At 46.4% G+C, this 25,375-nt stretch overlaps 1 protein-coding gene across 1 annotated transcript; it reads left to right on the plus strand.

The window, feature by feature from the left end:
* The first annotated feature begins 1,780 nt into the window (after positions 1–1,780).
* On the plus strand, positions 1,781–24,286 carry Rab5b (RAB5B, member RAS oncogene family). The gene is made up of 6 exons (XM_059245241.1): positions 1,781–1,883; positions 14,575–14,832; positions 17,953–18,104; positions 18,320–18,442; positions 20,192–20,285; positions 21,819–24,286. The coding sequence occupies exons 2-6, from the start codon at positions 14,670–14,672 to the stop codon at positions 21,932–21,934; spliced, it is 648 nt and encodes a 215-aa protein (XP_059101224.1). The 5' UTR covers positions 1,781–1,883; positions 14,575–14,669; the 3' UTR covers positions 21,935–24,286.
* Positions 24,287–25,375: the final 1,089 nt, after the last annotated feature.

Consider the following 25,375-nt stretch of genomic DNA (forward strand, 5'->3'; position numbering starts at 1 on the left):
CCGTAGGAGTGGAAGTGAGGCTTCAGAAGTCATTTTGAGAATGCTGGTACTTCTTAAAGGCTTTGACCTGGGTAGGTCACTGGGGGAAATTTTCTATAAGAGAGTGGACAATTATATTTATATTTCAAGTTATAGTAGTTTGGATATTTTAGTGTTTTGTTTTTCTCTTTTTTTGTTTTTTTCTTGTCAGTGTGGATGGATTTGTTACCATGTGCACTTTGGAATTTTGTAATTCAATTGTTCAAAGAAAATATTTCTTTTATGATTTTCTTCTCCCTCCACCCCTTGTCCCCCGGTTAATATTATTTGTAATTTAGTTTGTAATTCATTAAAAGAAATATTCTCGGTTGTAGAGCGAATCTCTTTCATATTTTATCATTTTATTTATTTACTGAAAGAATGGTGTGGGCGACAACCTGAATATGAGCCAGTGAGTAAGTGATCTCTTCCAGAGCCCTCTTCCTAAGTCCGCCTATGCGGGACGTCCCCCCACGCCTTTGCGGTGGGGTGGTTGTAAGGGCGAGCAAACTGGGTGTTGTCCCCACTCGCGGTAGGGAAATTAGCTCCTTTCCTACTTTTCCCTACCTACCAGCTAGCCCCTGCTTTTCCCGCTCACACGTGCACATGAATGGAGAACACTGTCTCAGTGTTCCTGTTAGCAGCAACTTGACTGAGCGGGCTTCAGGGGGAGTCACCCCAACACCCCATTTCCCAGGAAGGAAGCTTTTACCATTTGTGCGTGTGTGTGTTTGGGTTTTGAAATTATGTGTACATGTTTGAGTATGTGAGCGGGAGTGTCGGGTGTCCGCAGAGGCCAGGAGAGGGCCCCGGAGCTCCTCCAGGCAGCTTGAGCCCTGTCTCCAGCCTGGCCTGCCCGAGGCCCTAGTCTCCATCCTCACTACTACAGAAAATCCTCAGCAAAGTTGTCTAAATGTTTCATTCACATTTACCCACAATTCAGGAAATATCAATTATATGAAAATTTAGGAGGTTCAAGTGTCTTCAGACTACCCAAAAACTCCTGTTCCCTAATGCTCCACTAAAAAGACCTTATGCGGGGAGGTTCCTGGCTTCAGGTCCTTGGGAGGTCTCCAGCCTCACTTCTTAATTTGACCCGGAAGGCGGGGCACTGGGGTAAGCCCCGCTTGAGCTGGAGACGGCTGGGATTAAAGATGTGGGCCACCAACCCCAGCTTGTTTTCTTTTTCTTTTTCCTTCTCACACTGAGACCTTGTCTCAAGGAGCCCAGGTTAGCCTCACTAGGTGAGGAAGGATGACCTAGAACTCCTAATCCTGCCGTCACCTCCCAGTGCTGGGATTAGACAGGCATGCGACACCACGCCCGACCCAAAGCCTTTCTAGGGCTGCTTTCGCGCTCGCCTTGCCTGCCACTCAAGTTCGGAGACTTCCCAGTACTGGTTAGGATTTCCTTTTCACCCGCCTCCTTCACTCACCTGATTAGATGTTTACGAGTCAAGAGGCGGGGGAGGGGTGCCACGGGTGTCGAGGTTTTATTGGCCGACACAGGTGCCTGTCAGTGCTGCACCGCCCTCTTCCTCAGGCTCTCTCTCTCTAGTGGCTCCTCACTCCGTCAATCCTCAAGGCCTCGCGCCTAGGTATTGGCTTGCGACCTCGCCAATCAAATCTCTCACTGTAGTGATTGGTGAGAGCCCCCAAAGCCCGCCTTTCTCCCGAAGATTGGCGGCTGAGCGCGCATATGGCCCACCCTCCACGGGAGGCGGGTGATCTTGCGATTGGCTGGAGCCCTCGCCCCGGCCGGCAGGAGGAGGAGGAGGAGGAGCAGGGGGCAGGAGGTTTGGTTGAGCAGCAGCTGTTTGTCTGTTCCACACAGGCTTGGGCCCGACGGGGGAGACGGAGCCCCAGGTACCGAGCTGATGGAGCCCGCAAGGGCAGAGGCGGAGGAGGTCCGGAGAGGAGCGCAGCCTGGCCTGCAGCACGGGCGGGTCGGGCCTGAGCCGGGGCTGGAGAGGGCAGACGGGGCCGCCCCGGCAGGCCTAGTGGGGGCGCTGAGGAGGTGATCGGCAGGGCTGGCAGCCCAGCCTCCTGGTCTGGGAGGCGGCCGGGTTCTGGCTGCGGCCGCTCGGGGGGCCGGGCGCGGGCACCCGGAGCCGGTGAGGACCCGGGCCGGCCTTGCTGGCACCCGGAGCACCGCGGTGCGGAGGGAGGAGCTGGGGGGCCGGGGACCTGCCGGCGAGGGCGGGCAAGCCCGTTTGGCAGGAGGTGTGGAGGGGTCAGCGCGACGCCCAGCCCCGAGGGTAGCCGAGGCGGGGTCTCTGGGGACGGCCAGGGTCGGTCGGGGCGTCCGAGCTGGAGAGCGGCTGTTGGGAAGGGAACCGGGGGCGCTCCGGTGTGGCCGAGAGGGGTTTGGTCTCGGTGGAGGGAGAGCCTCTGTAAATGAAGAATGCATTACTGAGCTAGATCGAAGTAGAAGGAAGTAGAGGCAGGGCCTGGTATCGGTTATGGGAACTTCTGGAACGATGGTGAGGCATGGCTCTGCGTCTTGGAGTTCCTTACTCTTTTGTTCCTTGAGTGTTTAGATGGGGTGGTTTGAAGTTTTGGGGTACTCGAGGGGTAGGAATGAAGACAGAGGTAAAACCATGTTTTCCGTGGCTCCTGGTGGCTCCAGGTTCAGCCACCTCCAGCCCCCCAACAACAACAACTTTAGTTGGCCCTGGCCTCATAGCTGGTCTTGACTGCAGCTTGCTTTTTTGTTTGTTTGGTGGGTTTTTTTTTTTTTTTTCTATTGCATGTACTGAGAAAGAACTAAGAATTTGGGGGTGCTTTGCCCAGTCTTTCCCACTCCATAATGTGGTCTGGGTTGACTATTCTTAACTCTTCCGTAAAATTGGGGGACTCTGTCATCTGCATGGAAAGAGGTTTAGCGATCCCCAGCCACCGAAAAAATGGACCATGTTTGTTGAAACTTCTCTGAAGTTTCTGTGAAATGCTTGGGCATTTCCTAGACAGTTAATGGAGGTCTCCATGCCTGGAACTGTGAGGTGATATCCCTACGGGGATTTGGGGAAGAGTTGAGAAGTTCCCTCCCAGAAAGTTGGCATCGTTCCTTTTCCCTTGTCCACTTCTTCAGGAGGCACTTTTGTGTGATTGGCTAGTTAGGTCAAACCCTGAGGTATTTAGGAAAGAAGCATTATAGAGAACGGAGATGGCTTTAAAATGTATTACATTTGTCTGTGTGTGTGTGTGTGCGCGTGTGCCTACGCACCTGTATTACCTATGTGAGCCACAGTACATGTGTGGAGGTCGGAGGACAACTTGTGGGTGTTCAGTTCTCAGACTTAGCAGCCTAGATGATGGATTATGAATGGCAGACAAATGGTAGTCCCCTCCTCCCGTGTGTGTGTGTGTGTGTGTGTGTGTGTGTGTGTGTGTGTGTATCTATACATACATACATATATGTGAATATATATATATATATATATATATATATATATATATGAGAAGGGGGAGGTTTACTGGACCTGTCAGTTTAACATATTATCATCAGACCCTGTTGGTTTCTCCCTTAGGGGCCTACCTCCTCTTTTCTTTCTATACTAATGCTATTTATCACTGTATTTTTTAATGTATTTATATATAAAATACATTTTACATATTTATATTTAATATAAAATTATATTTAATTTTATGTGTATGTGTGTATGTGCCAGAGTGTATGTATGTGTATGTATATGTATGTATGTGCACCATATGGATGCAGGAGCCCTCAGAGGTCAGAAAAGGTATTGGATCCCCTGGAACTGGAGTTACAGACAATTGTGAGCTGCCATGTGAGTGCTGGGAACCTACAACACAGGTCCTCTGCAAGAGCAGTAAGTGCCCTTAACCACTGAGCCGTCTCTCCAGCTTGTATCACTACATTTCTTAATTACCAAAGTAATATATACATATTGTAAAATGTTTAAGCTATACAGAAATAAAATCCGAGTCTTTCCACACATAGCTTATTTCATTTAGGATGGTTAGAGGTATTAAATAGGACTAACCTTTCTGTTGAGGGATGTGCCAGCATTTTTTCCTGTTCTCGCTAAATTCTGTTGTCATTCTTTCCACAGTATTCTCCTCTTTATGATACTCTTTTATTTATTGTTTCTTTTGTCGTTCATTTTGTCTTCTGTCAAATTCAGAACAAGCATAGACCTGTCCCCGAGTTATCATTTGCCTTCTTTAGTACACACTCACACAGTTGTGCACTGGGTAGCCTACAAACTGCCCGAATACACGAACACAACTTTTTTTTTTGGTTTTTCGAGACAGGGTTTCTCTGTGTAGCTTTGCGTCTTTCCTGGGACTCACTTGGTAGCCCAGGCTGGCCTCAAACTCACAGAGATCCACCTGGCTCTGCCTCCCGAGTGCTGGGATTAAAGGCGTGTGCCACCACCGCCCGGCTGAACACAACTTTTTAATGGGCAGAAGGAAACATTAAAGAAAATCATTTTGTTTGGGACAGTTACTAACATGTCTACTAGAGTGAAGAATCTGAAACCCCCAAATTTTCACAGTATGTGACTGTTTCTTCCTCATCTCAGAGAGTGATGGTCTTGGAAGAGGGTCTTGTACCCGGCTTGTTATAGTGACCCAAGAAATTCCCATATGTCTCTGAATTTTAAATTGGGTTTCCTCCAAATTTAGAAGTATCGAGACTTTTCATACTACTACCTTATTAATTCCAGTTGACTCTTTTGACCCTCTGAAGCCCTCTAATGTGTTAATTGTACAGTGTCCAGCAAAAACCTCAGTCCAACACCTCCCCCCAACTTTTCTCACCTACACAGCCAGTCCTGGAGAAAACTGCTGGGTTGTGTGTCTGTGTATTCATCCTGTAATCTTTACTGTCTTTAAACCCTGATCATATCCTGACCTATTCTGTGTGTCCCTCTGTGGGATTGTCGTCGTCCCCCCCACCAGCTTCCCCTTAAAAACTTCTTTCAGGAAAGGATCTGAAAGCTGGGCATGGTGGTACTTGCCTTTGATTCCAGCATTCAAGAGGCTAAAGCAGGGTCCTGAGTTCAAGGCCAGGCTAAGCTACACAGCACCTACTGTCCCAAGCACTGTCACTACCCTTTTTTTAAAAAAAAAATGTGGGTTCTAGGATTATAGCCTAGTGGTAGAATGTGTGATTAACGTTTACCAGATCCTGGATACAGAGAATGAGAATAAAGGTGGTATCAGGAATCGCTCAAACTTAAGATGTAAATAATTCATAATGACTTAAAATAATTATTTTCCAAAGGCTTCTGCATATTTAGGGAGCTAAAGAGTGGACTCAGCAATGCAGAAATTCAGACACAGACCTCGAGTTAGAATGTGTGTGGAGATGAGGGCTTTTTCTCGTTGCCCTTGACATCCCCCATATCTTCTCTAACTTTGCTGTGGCACAGGGATTACTCCTTTGTGGTGTGCTTGTTTGTATGTGTTGTTATAAATTTGCCTTCTGAGAAGGAAGCGTAGACGGGTAGGAGAGGCATCAGACACCTACTTCCTAATGCTAGGCGTTTCGGGTGGGAGCGGATCAGTGGTATAGCTTGCCCAGCACGTGTGAAGCCAAGTGTAACTGACGTGTGAAACAGTGAACTAAAGTAAGGAAATGCAGTGGCCGTCTGGGAGGAAGGATGCTCTAGGGCCACACATCATAATCTCCTGCTTCCCAAGAGTATTTCAGGGAAGATTTAGTCATTTACTGAACAGTTACTGAAAAAGGAGCCACCCAGATGAGTAAAGTAGATTTCTGGGCTAGAATGTAGCTTTGGTTTAGGGGTTGTGGGTACCTGGCTGTATGGTGGTATGACTTTCGTTTCTAAACTTGTTTCTCAGGGATAGGGATAAACACAGGTATAATGACCCAAAGCTTTTTTAAAAACCTCAAGGAGCTTTGTTTTTAGGCCCTAGGAGTTGCCTTGGTGTTACAGAGTCACATTGGGTGTGATTAGGCCTTGTGAGACATAGTAACAAGTGACAGGAAAAGCAGTTAGCCCATGAGAATTACAACAGTATCTTGCTGGCAGGGTCCCTCTATCCAAGGGTAGTCACAAAGCGCCTAAGAAGAGGACTGTTTCTGAAGCCTGTCAAAAACTCCCTAAACTGAACTAAAATCTACCCAGTGGCACTGAAGGGGAGGAGTTGGTTGGGAAGGGTTACTTTGGCCTTAATTTCAAGAGCACTTAATGAACAACTACTACTGCTCTGAAGATTTATGATTACATAATTAAAAAAAAAATCCCACTTTTTGAGAAATTAATGGTTTAGCAGAGCAAATAGATATAACTCAGTGTAACAGAAGTACAGTATTGCTGGGCTCAGCAGGTAAAGGTGTTTGTCACTAAGCTTAATGAGGCATGTTTGAGTCCCAGAACCCACATTGTAGAAGGAGAAAAATAACTCCCAGAAGTTGTCCTCTGACCTCCACAAATTTACTGTGGCATTCAAGCACACACACATGTGTGCACACATGCACAACAAATGTTTAAAAGATTTTTAAAGAAATACAATTTTGATCTTCCATTTTAAAAAATATGTGTGAATATATACATACTTATGTGTATGTTGTATATATTATTACCATGTATATACATGTATTTGTGTATGTGTATATACAGTAAAGAATTAACACAGTAAAATACAGCATGCTGACCAAGCTCTCTACCACTGAGCTATATTTCCAGCTCTTGTTTTACTTTTTATTTTAATTTTTTTTTTTAACTTTTTACTTTGAGACATGGTCTCACTAGGTTGCCCACACTGGTTTTAAATTTACTGCCTAGGCAGGCCTAACTTTTTTAGAAATTCATTTATTTTTATTTTATGTGAATGGGTGTTTTACCTACATGTATATATGTATACTACAAGCCTACCTGGTACCTGGTACCTCTGGAGGTCAAAATAGGGTGTCCACTCCCTTACAACTGGAGTTATACTTGTAAGAACCCGGGTCCTCAGCAAGAAGTCTAGTGCTCAGCCATCTCTCTGGCCTCTCAGTCTTGGTCTTAATTAGCTTTTCTTTGGGACTGAAGAGCAATAATGAGTTTTGCTGTAGTAAGAAGATAATTATGCAGTTTCACAGGTGATGTTTATACTCAACCCTATAAGTTTGGGTTTTGCTAGGCAGACAAACAAAGGAATGGCATTCTAATCTTTCCCTGGTCAATAATAGGGTGTTAGCACTACCATGCTGATAGGTGATAAGCATGCTCTTTGCCTTTTGGAGGAGTACAGGGGGGACATGGAGGAGGCAGAGCTCTTGAGCCAGTGACTCACAGGGTAATACTAACCAGCAGAATTAAAGAGCTGAGCTAAGTAGTGTAAATCTCAGTTCAAGATTTTGGTGATTTGGGTCTAAACCAGGTTGGAAAAGAAATGAAGGTGTCTGTTGGCTTCTGTCCCATCTTCCTTTGGAAAAGCTCACCAGGTCCCACAGATTGCCAGTGTCCCTTTTGCCAACTATCCAGGCTGATACAAAGGAGTAGTGGTCATCCTGTGGGAACAGTGTGAGACGAGATCTTGGGAAAGCCTGCCTTCCTGACGTGTTTCAGTTCCAGAGCCAGTACTTCCTGAAGCTGAAACGAGGCAGAAGTTCTATCCAGTGTACACTCATATTTGTATTTGGTACCCTCTTGAAGCTAAGCATTTCCTGATCCCTTGAGAAGTACAGTGGAGGGGCTGGGGCTTTCGAAGACTTAATTTTGATCCCTAAAACTCATGTTAAAAAAAAAGAAAGAAAAACTGGCACACACTTGTGATCCCAGCACTGGAGAGGTATAGACATAGGCAGGTCCTGAGGCTCACTGGTCATCTGTCCAACCTATCCTAACTGGTAAGCCAGCGAGAGACCCTGTTTCAAAAAACCAGATGGACAGTGCAGGAGGAGGGTCTCAGGTTACCCTCTGGTCACCATGTGCATGCTTGTGTACAGGTTCAGTAGAGCTGGTGTGGGGGTGACTTTAATCCCAGCACTTGGGAGGCAGAGGCAGGCAGATCTGAATTTGAAGCCAGCCTGGTCTACAAAGTGATTTCCTTCCCTTTTTTTTTTTTTTTTTAAATCTTGGCATGATCAGACACCAGATGGCCTGGGAATTGAACCCAGGTCCTCTAGAACATCAATCAGTCACTGCTCTTAACCACTGAGCCACCTCTACAACTACAAAGTGATTTCCATGCCAGCCTGTCTTCAGCAACGACAGAAAGTACAGCAGAGCTGGGTGTAGTGGTTTACATCATAATCCCAGTATCTGGGCAGCTGAGACCAGAGCATCACCACAAGTATTGAGACTGTCTTGTCTCCAAAAATGTTTAAAACAAAATACAGTGAAGGAAGGCCAAGTCGAGCGGTACATGTCTGTAATCCCAGCACATAGAAGGCAAAAGCAGGTGGATTTTTTTGCTGTTGTTTTATTCTTTGAGACAGGGTCTCTCTGTGTAGCCCTAGCTGTCCTAGAACTCACTCTGTAGACTGGGCTGGCTTCAAACTCACAGAGATGTGTTCTGCCTGCCTCTGCCTCCTGAGTGCTGGGATTAATGGCCACTGCCCAGCTAACAGATGGATTTTGAGTTAAAGACCAACCTAGGGTACACAGCCACAACCAATCATTGTCTCTCAAATGAATAGATAGATAGATAGATAGATAGATAGATAGATAGATAGATAGATAGATAGATAGATAAAGGGGGATGGAAAGGAAGGAAAAAGTATAGTGGTATAAGGGGGGAGAAGTACTGTTTAGCTGGCTATACTTAAATTTCTTTAGAGATGGTTTCTTTTTATAACAGTTCTGGCTGCCCTGGAACTCACAGAGATCTGCCTGCTTCTGCCTTCTGAGTGTTAGGGTTGAAGATGTGAACCACCACTCCCCAGCCTAGCTGGCTATACTTATGCCTGACAGGTTGACTTCCTTTACGAGCCTCGATTTCCTTACTTCTAAAGTAGAGGCAGACTGTCTGAAGTATGGATTGGCTCTTATCTGGGTGACTGGCCTTACAGGGCTGTCATTCGGACTGAGCAGAGTCTGGTGGCCATGTACTGGGAACTCTTGTTTACTGAGAGATAATAGACCTCTAGACGTTTTACATAGACATAGTGTAATTACGCTAAGTTGAAACAAGTCCAAGGGGGCCTGAGGAATGCAGTCTTGCTCTAGTTGGGACTGGCAGGCTAAGAAACTTTTCCTGTTACATCATCGTGTCACTGCCCGGTGGCTGGCCTGTGGACAGACCCCGGTCCTCCCAAGTTGAGGGATGTTTCATCTGCCCTTGCTGTCTGTGGAGCTGCCTGTTCTTTTGGTCTTTCTGTGTAACCCTGGCTGGGCTAGAACTCAGGAGACCGGGTAGGCTGTCAATTTGTATTTTTTAATTTTTCAGACAAGATCTCACTATGTAGCCTTGGCTGGCCTGGAATTCACAAAGATCCACCTGTCTCTGACTCACCTGTGCTGGAATTAAAGATGGATGCCACCACACCCTGCCTGACTTTGAGTTTATGATCCTCTTGCCTCTGCCTCCTGCGCATTGGGATTACAGATAGACACTGCTGTACTCGGCTTTGTTGTTTGTTTGTTTTGTTTTTAGACAGATTCTCACCATTATGTAGCCCTGATTGGCCCTGAACTCTCAGCATCCTCCTGTCACTGTCCTGAGTGCTGGGGTCATCTGCTTGACCCAGTAGGCCCTCTCAGCTGCACTTCTGAGGAAGTTAAACTTGGCTGCTTCTGTTCTGCATGGAAAGTGGCCTCAGGTTTGAAGGTGGTGAAGGTGAGGGCACCTGCTGCTTTGCTGTGGGTGACTTTGTCTACCCTTGGACGTGTTTGTAGATCTTAGCAGGCAGCATGTGATACCCTTGACTGGAGAACAGCCCTCTCTCCAGGACCTTGTTCTAACTGTGAAGGAGGAAGGTGACACCCACCTCGCCAGCCACAGCCAATCAACCCTGGAGGTTGATGGGTGATTCCTTACAGCCAGATCACTGTTACTTCTTTTTTCTTTGCCTTTAAGTGGATCATTTGCCCATTGTCGACTCTTAGTCCCCCATACCCCCCCAAAAAACCCCACACACAACTGAGAATGATGTCACAGGCCTGTGATCTCTGAGCTCAGGAGTCAGGCAGCTTGGGCTGCATAATAAGATCCCCACTCAAAATAAATAGGGAGGAGATAGCTCAGCGGTTCTGAGCAGAGGACCCAGGTTCAGTCCAAACTCTCAGTCATCCATAACTCCAGTTCTGGAGGATCTGATGCCTATTTCTGGCTTCCAAAGGTACCAGGAATACATATGGTGTACATACATACATACGTACAGGCAAAACACTGAACACAAGATAAAAATAAATAAATTTAAAAAAAAAGCCAGACGTGGTGGTGCATACCTTCCAGCACTGGAGTGTGGGAGAGGCAGTTGCATACCAGTGTCCGTGGAGGCCAGGGACATTGGATCACCTGAAACTGGAGTTACCGGTAATTGTGAGCCACCCAGCGTGGGTGCTAAGAACTGAACTTGGATCCTCTTGAAGATGAGTACATGCTCTTAACTGCTGGGCCACCTCTGCAGCCCCGAAAGTTTGGTGGTTTTAGGTTTTAATTAAAAAATTTTAACCTTTATTTTTATTTTATGTGTGTGGGTAATCTGTCTGCATGTATGTCTTTGTACTCCATGTATACAGTGCCCTCAGAGGCCAGAGGAGGGTGTTGGGTTCCCTAGGACTAGAGTTACAGAGCCACAGTGTAGGTGCTGGGAATCAAACCTGGGTCCTCAGGAAGAGCAACCAGTGTTAACTGCTAAGTCGTCTCCAACACACGGTCTCACAATGTACTCTAGGCTAGCCTCGGTCTCATTCTCTTGCCTCAGACTCCCAAATCCTAGGATTACAGGCATGTGTGATCATGCTGAGCTTCTGATCTTTGAGACTAGTTATTGCATTTAAAAATGATGTTTTTATAATCATGATGAGATTAATGATGGTTTATAGATTGGGTTGCCCATCAGTTACAGATTGCTGAGGTCACATATTGAAGTGAGAGGTAGTCTTTTCTAAACCAATAGTTATTAATCTCTAATCACCCAAGGTTGCTTAGAGGCAAGAAAGTTTGGTGACCTGTGAGCTATTGCTTGACTTGAGTCTCTGGGATAACAAGGACTCTGTGACCCAAGTGTTCTCAGGACTCTGCTCACTCTCCTCGTGCGCCTGCTGTAAGAGGTCACTCTATCTTAGTGCCGTGCTTTCATAGTTTACAAAAGAGACATTGAGGCTTAATGTTCTTCCCCTTGGATCATATACTTTGAAATTGATAAAGTATGAGGGAATGACTAGAAACTTTCCGTGTGTGTGTGTGTGTGTGTGTGTGTGTGTGTGTGTGTGTGTATGTACATACAAGTGCATGTAGGTCACGGCAACTTGTGGGAGTTGGTTCTCTCCTGCCACATGGGTCACAGGGATCAAGCTTTCATTTGTCAGGCTTATGGGCAAGGGCCCACTGAGCCATCCCACCAGTACAATTTCATTTTTATTTATTACTGTGTGAGGGTGTGCATGTGTATGATGTGTGTGTGAGAGAGTGCCATGGCTCACAAATAGAGATCAGAGACAACTTTTGGGTCCATTCTCTCCTTCTACTGTGGGTTCCGAGGATTGGACTCAGGTCACGAGGCTTGTATGACAGCGCTTTTACCCACTGAGCCATATCTCTGGCTCTTGCCATCTGTTTTGAAATTTAGACGTACAGTTCCTTCTCTCTTCCTAGAAGGTATTGAATATGTACCACAGAAAGATGGTTTTAGAAAGAATTCATTCTCAGATACCTTTTTAAAAAAATATTTTTATTTTATCTTTTTGAGGCAGGATCACTTGTTGCCAAAGCAGGCCTCAAACTCAAATTCCTTATGTAGCTGACAGTGATCTTGAATCCTCTTGCCTTCACCTCCCAAATTCTGGGATTACAGCCATTTGCTACCTCACCCAACACAGATTTCTTAAATGTATGTAGAACTTCGGAAATTAATGCATATTTCATTCTTGGTTATCTTCACCGGTCTTCACCTCCCCAAACACACTTATTAGATAAACTGAGGTGCAGAAGCCTAGGTGAGAAACTAAAGTCACAGTGGCTTAAGTCACAGCAGAACAAACGGCTCGGCCTCACTCGTGACAACGGCCTGACATTACATGCTGTGCTGGGTTGGTTTTTACCTTAATGATTGCTCTATTACAGAAGCAAAGCTGAGGAATCTCCTGACCCCTGGGAGCCTCTGTATTCAGTTCTCATCTAAATGGCATCTAAAATTGCTTCAGTAGCAATGATAGCTATAGGCTGGCCAGAGAGAACTCCGTTCCACCCCTCAGATTTCAAGATCACTATTGGTGTACAGCCCACAGTTCGAGAGAGACTGCACAGTTGGTTAAGAAGCAAACTAATTCTGATTTGCAGTAATAGTTTTCAGATTTCTTGGGATAATTAATTGTGTGTGTCCATGTGTGTAGGTACGCACACACAATCACGTGGAAGCCAGATTAATCTGGAACTTGCTGTGTAGACTAGGCTGGCCTCAAACTCAAAGAGCCACCTGCCTCTGCCTCCCAGATGTGCAACACCACACCCAGCCAGAGTATGAGTCTCTAGAAGAGTGGGGGATAAGGAGGGCAGCAAGATGGCTTAGCAGGTAAAGACTCTTGTTAAAGCCAGGCAACCTGAGTTCAATCCCTGGAACCCATGTGGTAGAAGGAGAGAACAAACTCATGCAAATTGTCTTCTGACCGCCACACACACAAAATGAGTGATTTAAACGCTTTTGTTGTTGTTGTTGCTGTTGCTATTGTTTGGTTTTTCGAGACAGGGTTTCTCTGTGTAACAGCTCTGGCTGTCCTGGAACTCTTATTTGTAGCCCAGGCTGGCCTCTGCCTCCTGAGTGCTGGGATTAAAAGTGTATACCACCTCGCTGTCGATTTAGAAATCTTTTAATGATACTCTGTATCAGAATTACTAGGACTGGTGGTGTAGAGTAGTCTACACAGGGTCACAGTAATTTGTCATTCATCCTCTGCTAACTTCCTTTTTACCCTTCCCCCTTTATTTCTATGTATCTTTTTCATATCTTGGATGCTTTGCAGGAATATACTAATAATTAGTATATGTGTAAATGTTAAAAACATATATATATATATATATATATATATATATATATATATATATATAGGCATAGAGTCAAGAAAACAGAAAAAAATCAAGGTATGGTGGTCCACACCTGAATTCCCGTAGATGGAGGCCAGCCTGGGCTACATAATAAGCACCACACTAACTATATAGTGGGATCCTAGCTAAGAAAACTAAAGTGGGGATGTAGCTCAGCAGTAAAATACTTGTCTAGCTTGTGAAAGTCCCCAGAACCAACAAAAAAAGAAGAGGAAAAGAAAAAGACACCCATACCATACTGGGTGACTGGTGTACCTGTGGTTGGACAGGCGACTAAAGTCTGAATTTGCTGTGACTCAGAAAAAAATCTGAAGATGCTGGGCGGTGGTGGCGCACGCCTTTAATCCCAGCACTCGGGAGGCAGAGGCAGGCAGAACTCTGTGAGTTCGAGGCCAGCCTGGTCTACAGAGTGAGTTCCAGGAAAGGCGGAAAGCTACATAGAGAAACCCTGTCTTGAAAAACCAAAAAAAAAAGAAAAAAGAAATCTGAAGATATGGTGGGGAATTAAAACCTTTTCAGTTGCCGCATCAGCTCCCTTGCCTGTTACACTCTGGTAGCAGTCTTTATTGTAGACGCAGTTCGTTGTGTGTTTTGTGATCCTCCTGCCTCTGCCTCCCGAGTGCTGGGATTACAGATAGACATCACCACACTTGCCCAGAGCAGTTCTTGTTTTGCTGTCTACCACCCTACCACTGAATGTCAGCTGTCTAGGACCTCATCAGAAGTGTGAGTGATCTTTTGGTGTTGGATAATTGCCAGACCAAGCTCTAGGAACAAGGAAATGAAGAGATTCTGTTCTTATTCTGAAAAGAGACTTGGCACACCTGTGGTCACAACACTGCAAAGAAGAGCAGGGAGATCACAGTAATTTCAAGGGCAGCCTGGTCTACAGAACAGTGAGTTCCAGGCCAGCCAGTACTATGCAGTGAGATCCAAAACAAGCTGGGCATAGGGTGCATGTGGGCCTGCAATTGTAGCACTTAAGGGGAGGTGAAGGCAGAAGGATCAGGAGTTCAGGTCACCCAGAGCTGTCTAGAAACCCTGTTGAGTACAGTGGGTCATGCCTCTATTTATAGAATTTGAGAGGCTGAGGCAGGAAAATTGTTCCAAAGCCAACCTGGGCTATAGACCAAAGTTTTTAGACCATTTCATAAAACAAAACAAAAAAGCTGGGCCGTAGTGGTGCATATCTTTAATCCCAGCACTCAGTAGGCAGAGGCCAGCCTGGTCTACAAATAGAGTTCCAGGACAGCCAGAGCTGTTACACAGAGAAACCCTGTCTTGAAAAACAAAAATTGCTAAAGGGGAAAAAATGGCTGCAGACTCAGTGGTCCTGTGTCTAATTTTATCCACTTCTTCCCTACAGGACTGTTGGAGTCTGGAAGCCCCCCCCCTTCCCCTTTCCCCTTTGCCGCTTTGTGGCATCCCCTCCCTCCACCCTGTCCTACTGATAACCTGGCTATGACTAGCAGAAGTACAGCCAGGCCCAATGGGCAGCCCCAGGCCAGCAAAATATGCCAGTTCAAATTGGTCCTGCTGGGAGAGTCCGCAGTGGGGAAATCTAGCCTGGTGTTACGTTTTGTCAAAGGGCAGTTCCACGAGTACCAGGAAAGCACCATTGGAGGTGAGTGTCCTTAGTGGGGTGAAAGGAACATCCAGAACTTGATTGTGGAGTTGGCTGTCAGTACCATTTGTTATCCCAGAAATGGAAACCCTGCAGGGAGATCAGGTGTTCAGGACCATCCTTAACGATACAGAGTTTGAGGCCAGCCTGGCCTACATGAGGCCCTGTCACAATTAAAAAAAAAAAAAAAAAAAAAAATCAGGTCAAGCATGGTGGCGAACGCCTTTAATCCCAGCACTCAGGAGGCAGAAGTAAACAGATCTCTGTGTGTTTAAGGCCAGCCTGGACTATATAGTAAGTTCCAGGATAGTCAGGGCTATGTAGAGAGACCCTGCCTCAAAATAAATAAATAAATCAAAATAAATTACAAATAAAAGCTGGGCCTGGTAGCTAGTGCCTCTAATCATAGTTCTCAAGAGACCAACAGGGAGGTTGCTGCCAGGGGGTAAAGGCCTTTTCTCTTTTTTCCCAGTGTAGTCTTGACTATCCTGGAACTCTCTTTGTAGCCCAGGCTGGCCTTGAACTCACAGAGATGCACCTGCTCTGCCTCCCGAGTGCTGGGACTAAAGGTGTGCACCACCACTGCCCGACTCTTCCCTATCATCTTAATGCCAATGAAGTTCCATTGAGTGACATCATGAGAGATAAAATTAGATCAGGGTGACATGGGAACACTCTGGAAGCTAAGGTAGGGGACTGCTTCAATTTCCGGTTAGCCTGAGGCCACCTAACAAGACCTATGTCAGACACCCAGGGCTTCAGAGGTGACTGAGAAGTTAAAAGCACACATCTGAGCAAGCCTCCTCAGGTGGCTCACAACCTGTAACTCCAGCTCCCAGGGATCTGACGCCTGGTGGCCTCAGGCACTAGCACTACCCATACAATACATGTAGTTTATAAAAATAGATATTTTAGAAACATATATACATAATTTAAAATAAAACCTTTAAAAACAAAACACTTAGGCCTGTAATCTAAGCTCCTTGGTAGGCTAAGGCAGGAGGATCCAAGGTCAAAACTTGTATGTGTCACAGAGTGAGTTCCAGATCAGTCCTCATTACAAAGAAGACCCTGATTGAGAAGAAAAAGGACGAGGAACATAACATGCACAGCTTCATGTTCAGTCCCCAGTACTGTCCCACCAAAATTGTCAAATACATAATCGGATGGATCTCTTGATAAGCCCACACCCACCCTTAGTGTGCCCTTAAGCACTACCAGTCTTACTTAATAACCTAGCCAAGTCTGTATTAAAACCGTCTCTAAAAAATATCCTGGGAATGCTGGAGAGATGGCCCAGTGGTTAAGTGAGCTTGCTGTTCTTTCAGAGGTCCCGAATCCCCATCATCAGGTGGGCAGCTCCAGGGGATCCCACGCCTCTTCTAATTTATGTAGGCATCTGCATTCACATGCACATACCCATCATAGACACACAAATAAGTGGCAATTCTTTTAAAAAGAAATAAAAAGCCAGGCGGTGGTGGCACACGCCTTTAATCCCAGCACTCGGGAGGCAGAGACAGGCAGATCTTTGTGAGTTCGAGGCCAGCCTGGGCTACAGAGTGAGTTCCAGGAAAGGCGCAAAGCTACACAGAGAAACCCTGTCTCGAAAAACCAAAAAAAAAAAAAAAAAAGAAAAGAAATAAAAATTGCCATCTTATGGGGGTGGGGGGTGAGATATGGGCCAACAAGATGGCTTACAAGGTAAAGATGCTTGCTATGCTGGCCTGACGGCCGTAGTTCAGTCCCCAGAACCCATGGAAAGGAGAAGGGGAGAGCCAGCCCCACAGGATTGCACCTTGGAAGTGTGCTGTCCTAGCGCCTGTCCTCAAGCTTTAAAGTCTTGTGGATTTGTTTGTTTGTTTAAGACAGGGATCATGTAGCCCAGACTGGTGTAGCAGGAATGACCTTGTTTTCCTGATCCTCCTCCCTCTACCTCCCAAGCGCTAGAAAAACAGGTATGTCATGCCCTGAAAATATTCTCATTCTTTTTTTAGTTATTATTTTTATTACAGCATTTCTTTATGTAGCCCTGGCTCTCCTTAAACTCTGAGATCTTCCTGCCTCTGCCTCCCCGAGTGCTGGGCCACCGCCTAGCACTTCATTATCTCTTACCCCTTAAGAAGGTTAGAACAAGCCAGGCAGTGGTGGCTCATGCCTTTAATCCCAGCATTTGGGAGGCAGAGGCAGGCAGATCTCAGTGAGTTCAAGGCCAGCCTGGTCTATACAAAGTGAGTTCCAGGACAGCCAGGACTGTTACACAGAAAAACCCTGTCTCGAAAAACAAAAAAAAAAACAAACAAAAAAAAAAAGTTAGAACAAGCCCAGTGATGGTGATTTGTACCTTTAATCCCAGCACTAAGGAGGCAGAGGCAGGGGGATCTCTGTGAGGTTGAGACCAGCCTAGTCTACAGAATGAGTTCCTGGACAGCCAGGGCTGTTACACAGAGAAACCCTGTCTCAAAAAAGAAAACAAAGAAGGTTAGAACATGAATGACTGATGTGAGTGACAGGTGTACTCTCTATCCTTCACAGCTTATGGTACTCACTGTTCCTTGGCTAGAAAACTTTTGATGTATGTGTAACGTGCGTACGTGCAGTGCCTGTGGAGGACAGAAGAGGGTCGGGTCCCTTGGACTGGAGTCAGACAGCTGTGAGCCGTGTGGTTGCTGGGATTGAACCCCAGGTCCTGAGAGCAGCAGTGTTTTGACTGCTGAGCCTTTTGTTTGTATTTAATCCCAGCACTGAGAAGGCAGAGGCGGGCGGATCTCTGACTTCCAGGCCAGCCTTAATGAGTTCCAAGAGCCGGCACTATGTATTGAGACCCTTCTTAAATGAATAAACAGACAAATACAGGATCTCCCTTGCCCAGACTGGCCTCAAACTTGCTAAATAGACAAATATGACCTTAAACTCCTGACTGACCCTCCCGCCTTCACCCACCAGTGTTCAGAGGCCATCTTAATCTTGTTCCATTATTCACACAGAAGGAGATGCTAAGCCTGTAATTGACGGGCCTGGGTGGGGACGGGTCTTAGAATGAGAAGAGATCATTTGAAGGGGAGTAGGATCTTCCCCTCCATCCTCCCACTTACAGTATCTTCGTTTTCCTCTTCACAGCGGCCTTCCTCACCCAGTCTGTGTGTCTAGATGACACAACAGTCAAGTTTGAGATCTGGGACACAGCTGGGCAGGAGCGATACCACAGCCTGGCCCCCATGTACTACAGGGGTGCCCAGGCCGCAATCGTGGTTTATGATATTACTAATCAGGTAAGTGGGCATCTATAGGAATTAAATTAGGTGGGGAAGAGGAAACAGGTTCTACAATAGCAAAATAAAAGTACCAAGTATGCTTCCAAGCACTAGGCCAGAGGAAGTAAATTATGAGAGAGGGCACCTGGAGGAGGAGGATTGTGCGACTGGGTTTGAGGGGATGACTGCATCAGCACTCACTCCTGCCTGTTCTCTCCTTCATGTTTTCCTAGGAAACCTTTGCCCGGGCAAAGACCTGGGTGAAGGAGCTGCAGCGGCAGGCCAGCCCTAGCATTGTCATCGCCTTGGCGGGGAACAAAGCCGACCTCGCCAACAAGCGCATGGTGGAATACGAGGTAAGATGTCCAGAGCCCCTCCCTAACACTCTCACTCTAGAGGTAGGACCTCTTTTCTCCAAGCCCGTCTCCTGAAAACCTCATGTTAGTCACTCTTTGTCTCACATCCTAACTGTACACCAAATTCAATACATCAGCACTGTGACCATAATGGCAGCCAGGAGACTAAAGGAATTAGAAGAAAATTGCAGATCAGAGGGGTAAGGAAATAACACTTGTAGGGTACCAGGGTAAAAACAGGAAGGAAGGAACAGTTAAATTTGAGGTCACAAACTATTTTCATGCCATAACCCAGATTCCAGTCAGTTCACCCTTCTCCATAATTAAGATTTCTTGCACTGGGGAGGTAGTTCCAGTTGTACAGTACTTGTGTGGTTAAGCCTGAGGACTTGGGATTCCAGGACCCACATGGAAAAGGCATGGTAAGGTATCACATGTCTGCAATCTCAGTGCTGGGGATTGGAGACCCGAGTCTCTTGGGAGCTTGCTGGCCAGCTACTCTGGCTAAAACAGTGAGTTTCAAGTTCGGTGAGAGACATTATCTCCAAAAGTAATAAGGTGCTGGGCCGTGCTGACACACGCCTTTAATCCCAGCACTCAGGAGGCAGAGGCCAGCCTGGTCTATAGAAGTTCCAGGACAGCCAAGGCTGTTACACAGAAAAACCCTGTATTTAAAAAATAAATAATGGGGCTAGAGAGATGGCTCAGAGGTTAAGAGCACTGGCTGTTCTTCCAGAGGACCTGGGTTCAATTCCAATTCCCAGCAACCACATGGTGGCTCACAACCATCTGTAATGAGATCTGGTGCCCTCTTCTGGCCTGAAGGGACACATGAAAGCAGAATACTGTATGCATAATAAATAAATAAATCTTTAAAAATAAATAAATAGGGCCGGGCGGTAGTGGCGCACGCCTTTAATCCCAGCACTCAGGAGGCAGAGGCAGGCGGATCTCTGTGAGTTCGAGGCCAGCCTGGTCTACAAAGTGAGTTCCAGGAAAGGCGCAAAGCTACACAGAGAAACCCTGTCTCGAAAAAAAAAAAAACCAAAAAATAAATAAATAAATAAATAAATAGATAGATAGATAAATAGATAAATAAATAAAAACAATAAGGTGGGGACTAGTAAGAGGTCTACCAGGTAAAGTTGCAAGCCTGGAGACCTGAGTTCAATCCCTGGAATCTGCATAAAGGTGGAAGGAGAGAAACACCTCCATCATTGACTCTGACCTCTACCAGCACACCATGGCCTTCAGGCCTGTATGTACAGACACATGCACACGTACATACATACAAACAGTGAATTGCGGGCGGCGCACGCCTTTAATCCCAGCATTCGGAGGCAGAGGCAGGCAGATCTCTGTGAGTTCGTGGCCAGCCTGGTCTACAGAGCGAGATCCAGGACAGGTGCCAAAACTACACAGAGAGACCCTGTTTGAAAAACAAACAAACATACATACATACAAACAGTGAATTGAAAAACTAAGATGAAAAGCAATTGAGGAAGATATCCAAAGTTAACCTCTGGTCTATACATGCATGCATGTGCACACATCTGAACGTGGATACACAGATTTCTGACATCTCTTTGTTGAACTTAGTGAACATGGGTTTATTTTGAGGGACTAATTACCATATTACGGGTCTGTGACCAGCTGGTACAAAGGGGCATTAAGAGGAGAGAAGGTAAAATATTCCCTCCAGAGTGCCGCAGGAGAGTGAAAAAGCAATACTACTTTCATCCTTTTTAGGAGGCTCAGGCATATGCAGATGACAACAGCTTATTATTTATGGAGACTTCCGCGAAGACTGCTATGAACGTGAACGATCTCTTCCTGGCAATAGGTAAGGTCAGAGTGGTCTGAGGTCTTCCTGTCTCCTTGTCTGTATGTGTTTTTATAAATTACTATAGGGATGGGGTTGGAGATGTAGCGTGTGGTAGAGTAGTACTTCATAGGAGGTGGAAGGCCCAAGGTTTAGTACCCCAGCACTGCAAAGAAGCAAAACAAGAAACACTTAAACCTAAAGCTGGGCATGGTGATACATTCTTGTAATCCAGCACTTGAGAGGCCAAAATAGGAGGAGTGCCACAATCTGAAACTAACTGCACTAATAATCAGTACTAGGCCAGGGGTTCTCAATCTTCCTAATGCTGCGACCCTTTAATACAGTTCCTCATGTTGTGGTGACCCCAACCATAAAATTATTTTGTTCTGTAATTTTGCTAATGTTTGAATCATGATGTAAATATCTGATATGCGACCTACAGATTGAGAACCACTGTACTAGTGGCCATAGCTGGGCATGGTGGTGCACACCTTTAATCCCTGCGTTCAGGAGGCAGAGGCTAATCTCTGTGAGTTCCAGGCCAGCCTGGTCTATATAATTAATTCCAGGACAGCCAGAGAGACCCTATCTCGGGGGAAAAAAAAAAAGAAAAGCTGGGCAGTGGTGGCACACACCTTTAATTCCAGCACTGGGGAGGCAGAGGCAGGCAGATCTCTGTGAGTTCGAGGCCAGCCTGGACTACAGAGTGAGTTCCAGAGAAACCCTGTCTCGAAAAACCAAAAGCAAAAGGGGGGGAAAAGGCAAATCAAAACAAACTCTTCAAACTAGCATGCGTACAAGCTCAGGTGGGGCAGTGGCTGAAGCAGGAAGACTGAGGATGGGGTGAAGCAGGAAGACTGTGAGGATGGGGTGAAGCACACCTACAATCACAAAACTTGGGAAATGGAGGTGAGAGGATCAGGTCATCCTTGAAGGTTTAGCAAGTGTGAGACCTGTCTGGGCTACATGAGACCTTGCTTTAAAAAAAAAATGGGCTGGAGAGATGGCTCAGTGATTAAGAGTACATACTGCTTTTGCAGAGAACCCCCAATTGTTTCTAAGCACCCACATCAGGTAACTCAAAACCACTCCAGCTCCAGGGGGTACGACAGCTCTGACCTGAGGGCACCTGCGTTCATGTGCACATACCCACTCACACACACATACATATAATTTAAAATAGAATTAAAAAGAAACCAAAAAATAAAAGTGGTGTGGTACTGTACACCTTTAATCCTACCATCTGGGAGGCTGAGACCAGGAGATGAAGAGTTTGAAGCTAATCTGGACTACAGAGTAAGAGAACCCAAGGTCAGAGGTAGAGCAGTGAGTTCGATCTCCAGCTGTAGAAACAGTGTCGCGTCCTTTTGTAACCTCCCATCCTTTGGTGGCAGCTTAGCTCCTGTGTCCACTGAGGTTTGCAAATATTTGTGCCCTCTTCAGGTGGTTATTTTAGTCTTACTTTGCCCCCACTCAGCAGTCTTTTTGTTTGGGGTGGAAAGTGTACATGAGTCAAATCTGCAATGCTCTGTTCCATTCTCTTTATTTTAGCAAAGAAGTTGCCGAAGAGTGAACCCCAGAACCTGGGAGGTGCGGCAGGCCGGAGTCGGGGCGTGGACCTCCACGAGCAGTCCCAGCAGAACAAGAGCCAGTGTTGTAGCAACTGAGGGGGGCTAGCAGCAGACACGTGTGGAGTTAGCACGAGAGCTAAAACATAACCTCTCCATCCCCACCCTCAGCACACAGCCCCTATGGTAACAGCACACTGAGCCCTGGCTCCCAAGGGCTGCCTCCTGACAGCTCCGTCATGGCACTTTTTAACGCTTCAGCAACCAACACCAGGCAGCTGTTGCCACTACTATGCCCTACTCTGGGGTTTGGGGTCAGATCTCCCCAGGACCTTCCTTCCAAAACAAACTTTCTTCACTTCGTATTCTAGGTGCAAGACAGTGACCTCCTCATTGTTACTCCCCGCCCGCCCACACTGTTCTTCCCAGTGTTGCAGGGAAGACTTCTGTCTCCTGCCTCTTCCCCGTTCCACCTCTCATCACTCCCGGTTCTTGATCCTGTTTCCTCCTCTTCCCAAGATGATGAAAGGTAAACCCAGGGACTGAGAAGGGAGACAGTGTAATTTTAGTTACATTAAGGGCCCTGCAGGGACAGTAAGGCTCAGAGCAGGAGGGGGTAAGGAAACATTTCTTTTTTTGTTTTATTTATCTGGTAGGAGTTTCTTGTCTGTGAAACACTGCAGCACCCATGAGTTGGACTTGTGGAGGGTGATCCTGGGTAGGAGTGAGATGGGAGGCGAGCTCGCGGGCACCGTTGGGAGGTGTATTAGCTAACTGGATAAAGGTTGAGGTGCAGTGTTCATCTGCGGCTCTGGAACTCATCCCAAGGCTGTTTTCCCTCACCTGGCCTCTTGGGTAGTTCTCCCCACCCACTCACCCCCACTCCAGTGTGGGGATTGGACCTCAGAGTGCTCCAAAGAATCTTCACTGGTTGCCTGCACCTCTAGCTCTGCTGTGATCAAATTGGAGGAGGTACCAGTTTCTGATACCCATCCTCTGGTTTATACATAGGCATTTCCCCTACCCCGGGCTTGAGATGGCCTTCGCCCCAGACGCCATGCCCCTGCAGTTTGCACTTTAATTGATGGTAGTTCAGTCAGGATACATGTTTTATGGGGGTTTTGATTGATTTACCTATCCTTCAACCTTTTTAATTAAATGTAATCTACAATGTATGAGGTTTGGGAGGCACAATATATAGAAAACAGTATCAGCTACTGAAGCCCAGTGTCCACTGCTAGCCTCCTCTGATTCATGCGTCTATTCTTGGGTATAGGTTTGTCTGAGCAACTGGGGAGTGGCCTCAGAATAGCAAGGGCCATGGTAGTGGAGTGAAGAAGGGTCGGGCAAAGGGAGTGTTCTATCTTCCCAGGGTTCACATTCAACTTGCTATATCTTACCATGTCTTTTCTACTTCCCTGTAAATACTTACAGTCTTTATTCTCACTGTACAGTCTGGTCTGTCTCCTATTGCCCTTCTTTTCTCTTCGTTAGTATCTTGAGTTCCTCCTTCACTCCTCCCCCCTTACTGAATCCGTGTACCACTAGGCTCCTGCCACAGAGGCCACTTGTTCTTTGACAGGCGCAGCTAGACTTGAAGGTGCCTCACAGCTGCCTTGTGTCATCAGAGGGCTTGGGTCCTTCCTGAGTCTCCGGCCTCTACATCCTTTGTTAGGAGTTTTAGGGTGTCTGTGGGAAGCCGTCAAGGCAAGAGAGAACTCAGTTCTTTCGTGTGTTAGCCAGAATTTTGGGAAAATTTGCAGAAGAAAAACCACAGTAACCTAGAGTTAGAACCTTTCTGTCCTTTGGCTTACAGACTGCCTTTTGTTCCAGAGCAGCTGAGGAATCCATGAAGCCAGGATTCTCAAGGACTCAGCTTAGGTTCTTCCACTTAGGCCTCAGTTCTCTTCCTTTTCCAGGGGCAGCCTTAGTTCTCACGGCCCGGAAGCACACATTTCCAACTTTGTTTTCCGAGAACCTGTTAGTCCCCCAAAGCACCCAGGCGCATCCTGTTTACAAGTGGAGAATCTAGGGTGGCTTGTAGAAGTTTAATTCCTTCTCTGTAGTTTTTTCCATGGGACAAAAGTGAAGATGTTTCAGTGCCTAGGGGCCGGGAAACCATTTCCCTAGGCTTTTCTCTCCCTCCCTCTCTTAGGAACAGTATTGGCCTTAGCTCCTGGGCCTGGCTGCTGCCCCCTTCTCCTACCAGCTCTTCTGCCTTCATTGGAGCTCTGTTGGGCTTGAGGGTTTTGTTGTTCTCTCCTGCCCTCCTGTTATCTTTTTTCTTTTGATCAATTTTTAGGGGGAGGGGTCTTTTTTTGCCTTTATTTTTCCTAAGAAAGGGTTCGCCTTTCTTTCCCTCTCCTTCTAACATAACAATCGTGGTAACAGAATGCAACTGCTGATTTATCGATGTATTTAATGTAAGTAAAAAAGGAAAAAAAGAAAGTACATTGGACTGTTGTTTTGTTTTTACCATTTGTCTGCCTGAAACTAAAAGGAAGCTGGGCGTGGGGCGGTGGTGGTGGCACATGCCTTTAATCCCAGTGCTCAGGAGGCAGAGGGGACAGACCTCTGAGTTCAAAGCCAGCCTTGTCTGCAGAGCAAGTTCCAGGACAGCCGGGGCTACACAGAGAAACCCTGCCTCGGAAACAAACAACAATTGGGACAAGAGGGCCTAGTGAGATCTCATGGACCCTCCCCCCATCTTGGCACCTCGCCATTTTCTCTAACCTTTTCTTGGACACTCGAACCAATTTGGAAAGTAACCTTTTTTGTTTTGTGAACTGTTCTGCTCAAAGACATAGATAACTTACCCAATGTGACTTATCTTTTTGTGTGCAGTGGTGTGGTCTGTGGATCTCTTGAACCGTTGAGACTGAAAGAGGAACGGCATGTCTGAGCTGTTGGAAGAACTACGCAATATTTTTTTGCATTTTCCTAGGACTCATTTGTTTCTGAATTGGATCCATAACCTAAAGATTCAAAAGAAAAAGAGGGGGCTGAAGAGATGGCTCAGCAGTTAAGAGCACTAAATGCTCTTCCAGGGGACCTGGGTTCAATTCTCAGCACCCACAAGGCAGCTCACAGCTGTCTGTAACTCCAGTTTCGTGGCAAAATGTGGTGAACCAGCCCCCACCATTATTTACCCCAGGGACTCTTGAGGAATGAGGGATAGAGACTTAGTTAGAAATAGGGGGGAGAGAAACAGAAAACACAGGATAGACTCGGGTGGGCCTGGATCCTTACCCACCAGCCCAGAACGTTATTCCAAAGGTCTATTTATAACAATGCCAAGGGGTGGAGCAGAAGACCCCTTGCTGGTTGGACCCTTACAAACACCTGGTGCCCAGGCCTGTGGTCCAATCAACCTCCCCTGAAGTCCTGCTGGGTACAGCCACTAGGAAACACCAACACCCATTAAAAAAAGAAGATGATGATACTGGGAAGATGGCTCAGTGGTTTAAAGTACTTGTTGCTTTTGCAGAGGATCTGAGTTCAATAACCAGCGCCCACGGGGTGGCTCACAGCCATCCACAA

Source organism: Peromyscus eremicus, chromosome 18 (assembly GCF_949786415.1).
Source record: "Peromyscus eremicus chromosome 18, PerEre_H2_v1, whole genome shotgun sequence".
Lineage (NCBI taxonomy): Eukaryota > Metazoa > Chordata > Mammalia > Rodentia > Cricetidae > Peromyscus > Peromyscus eremicus.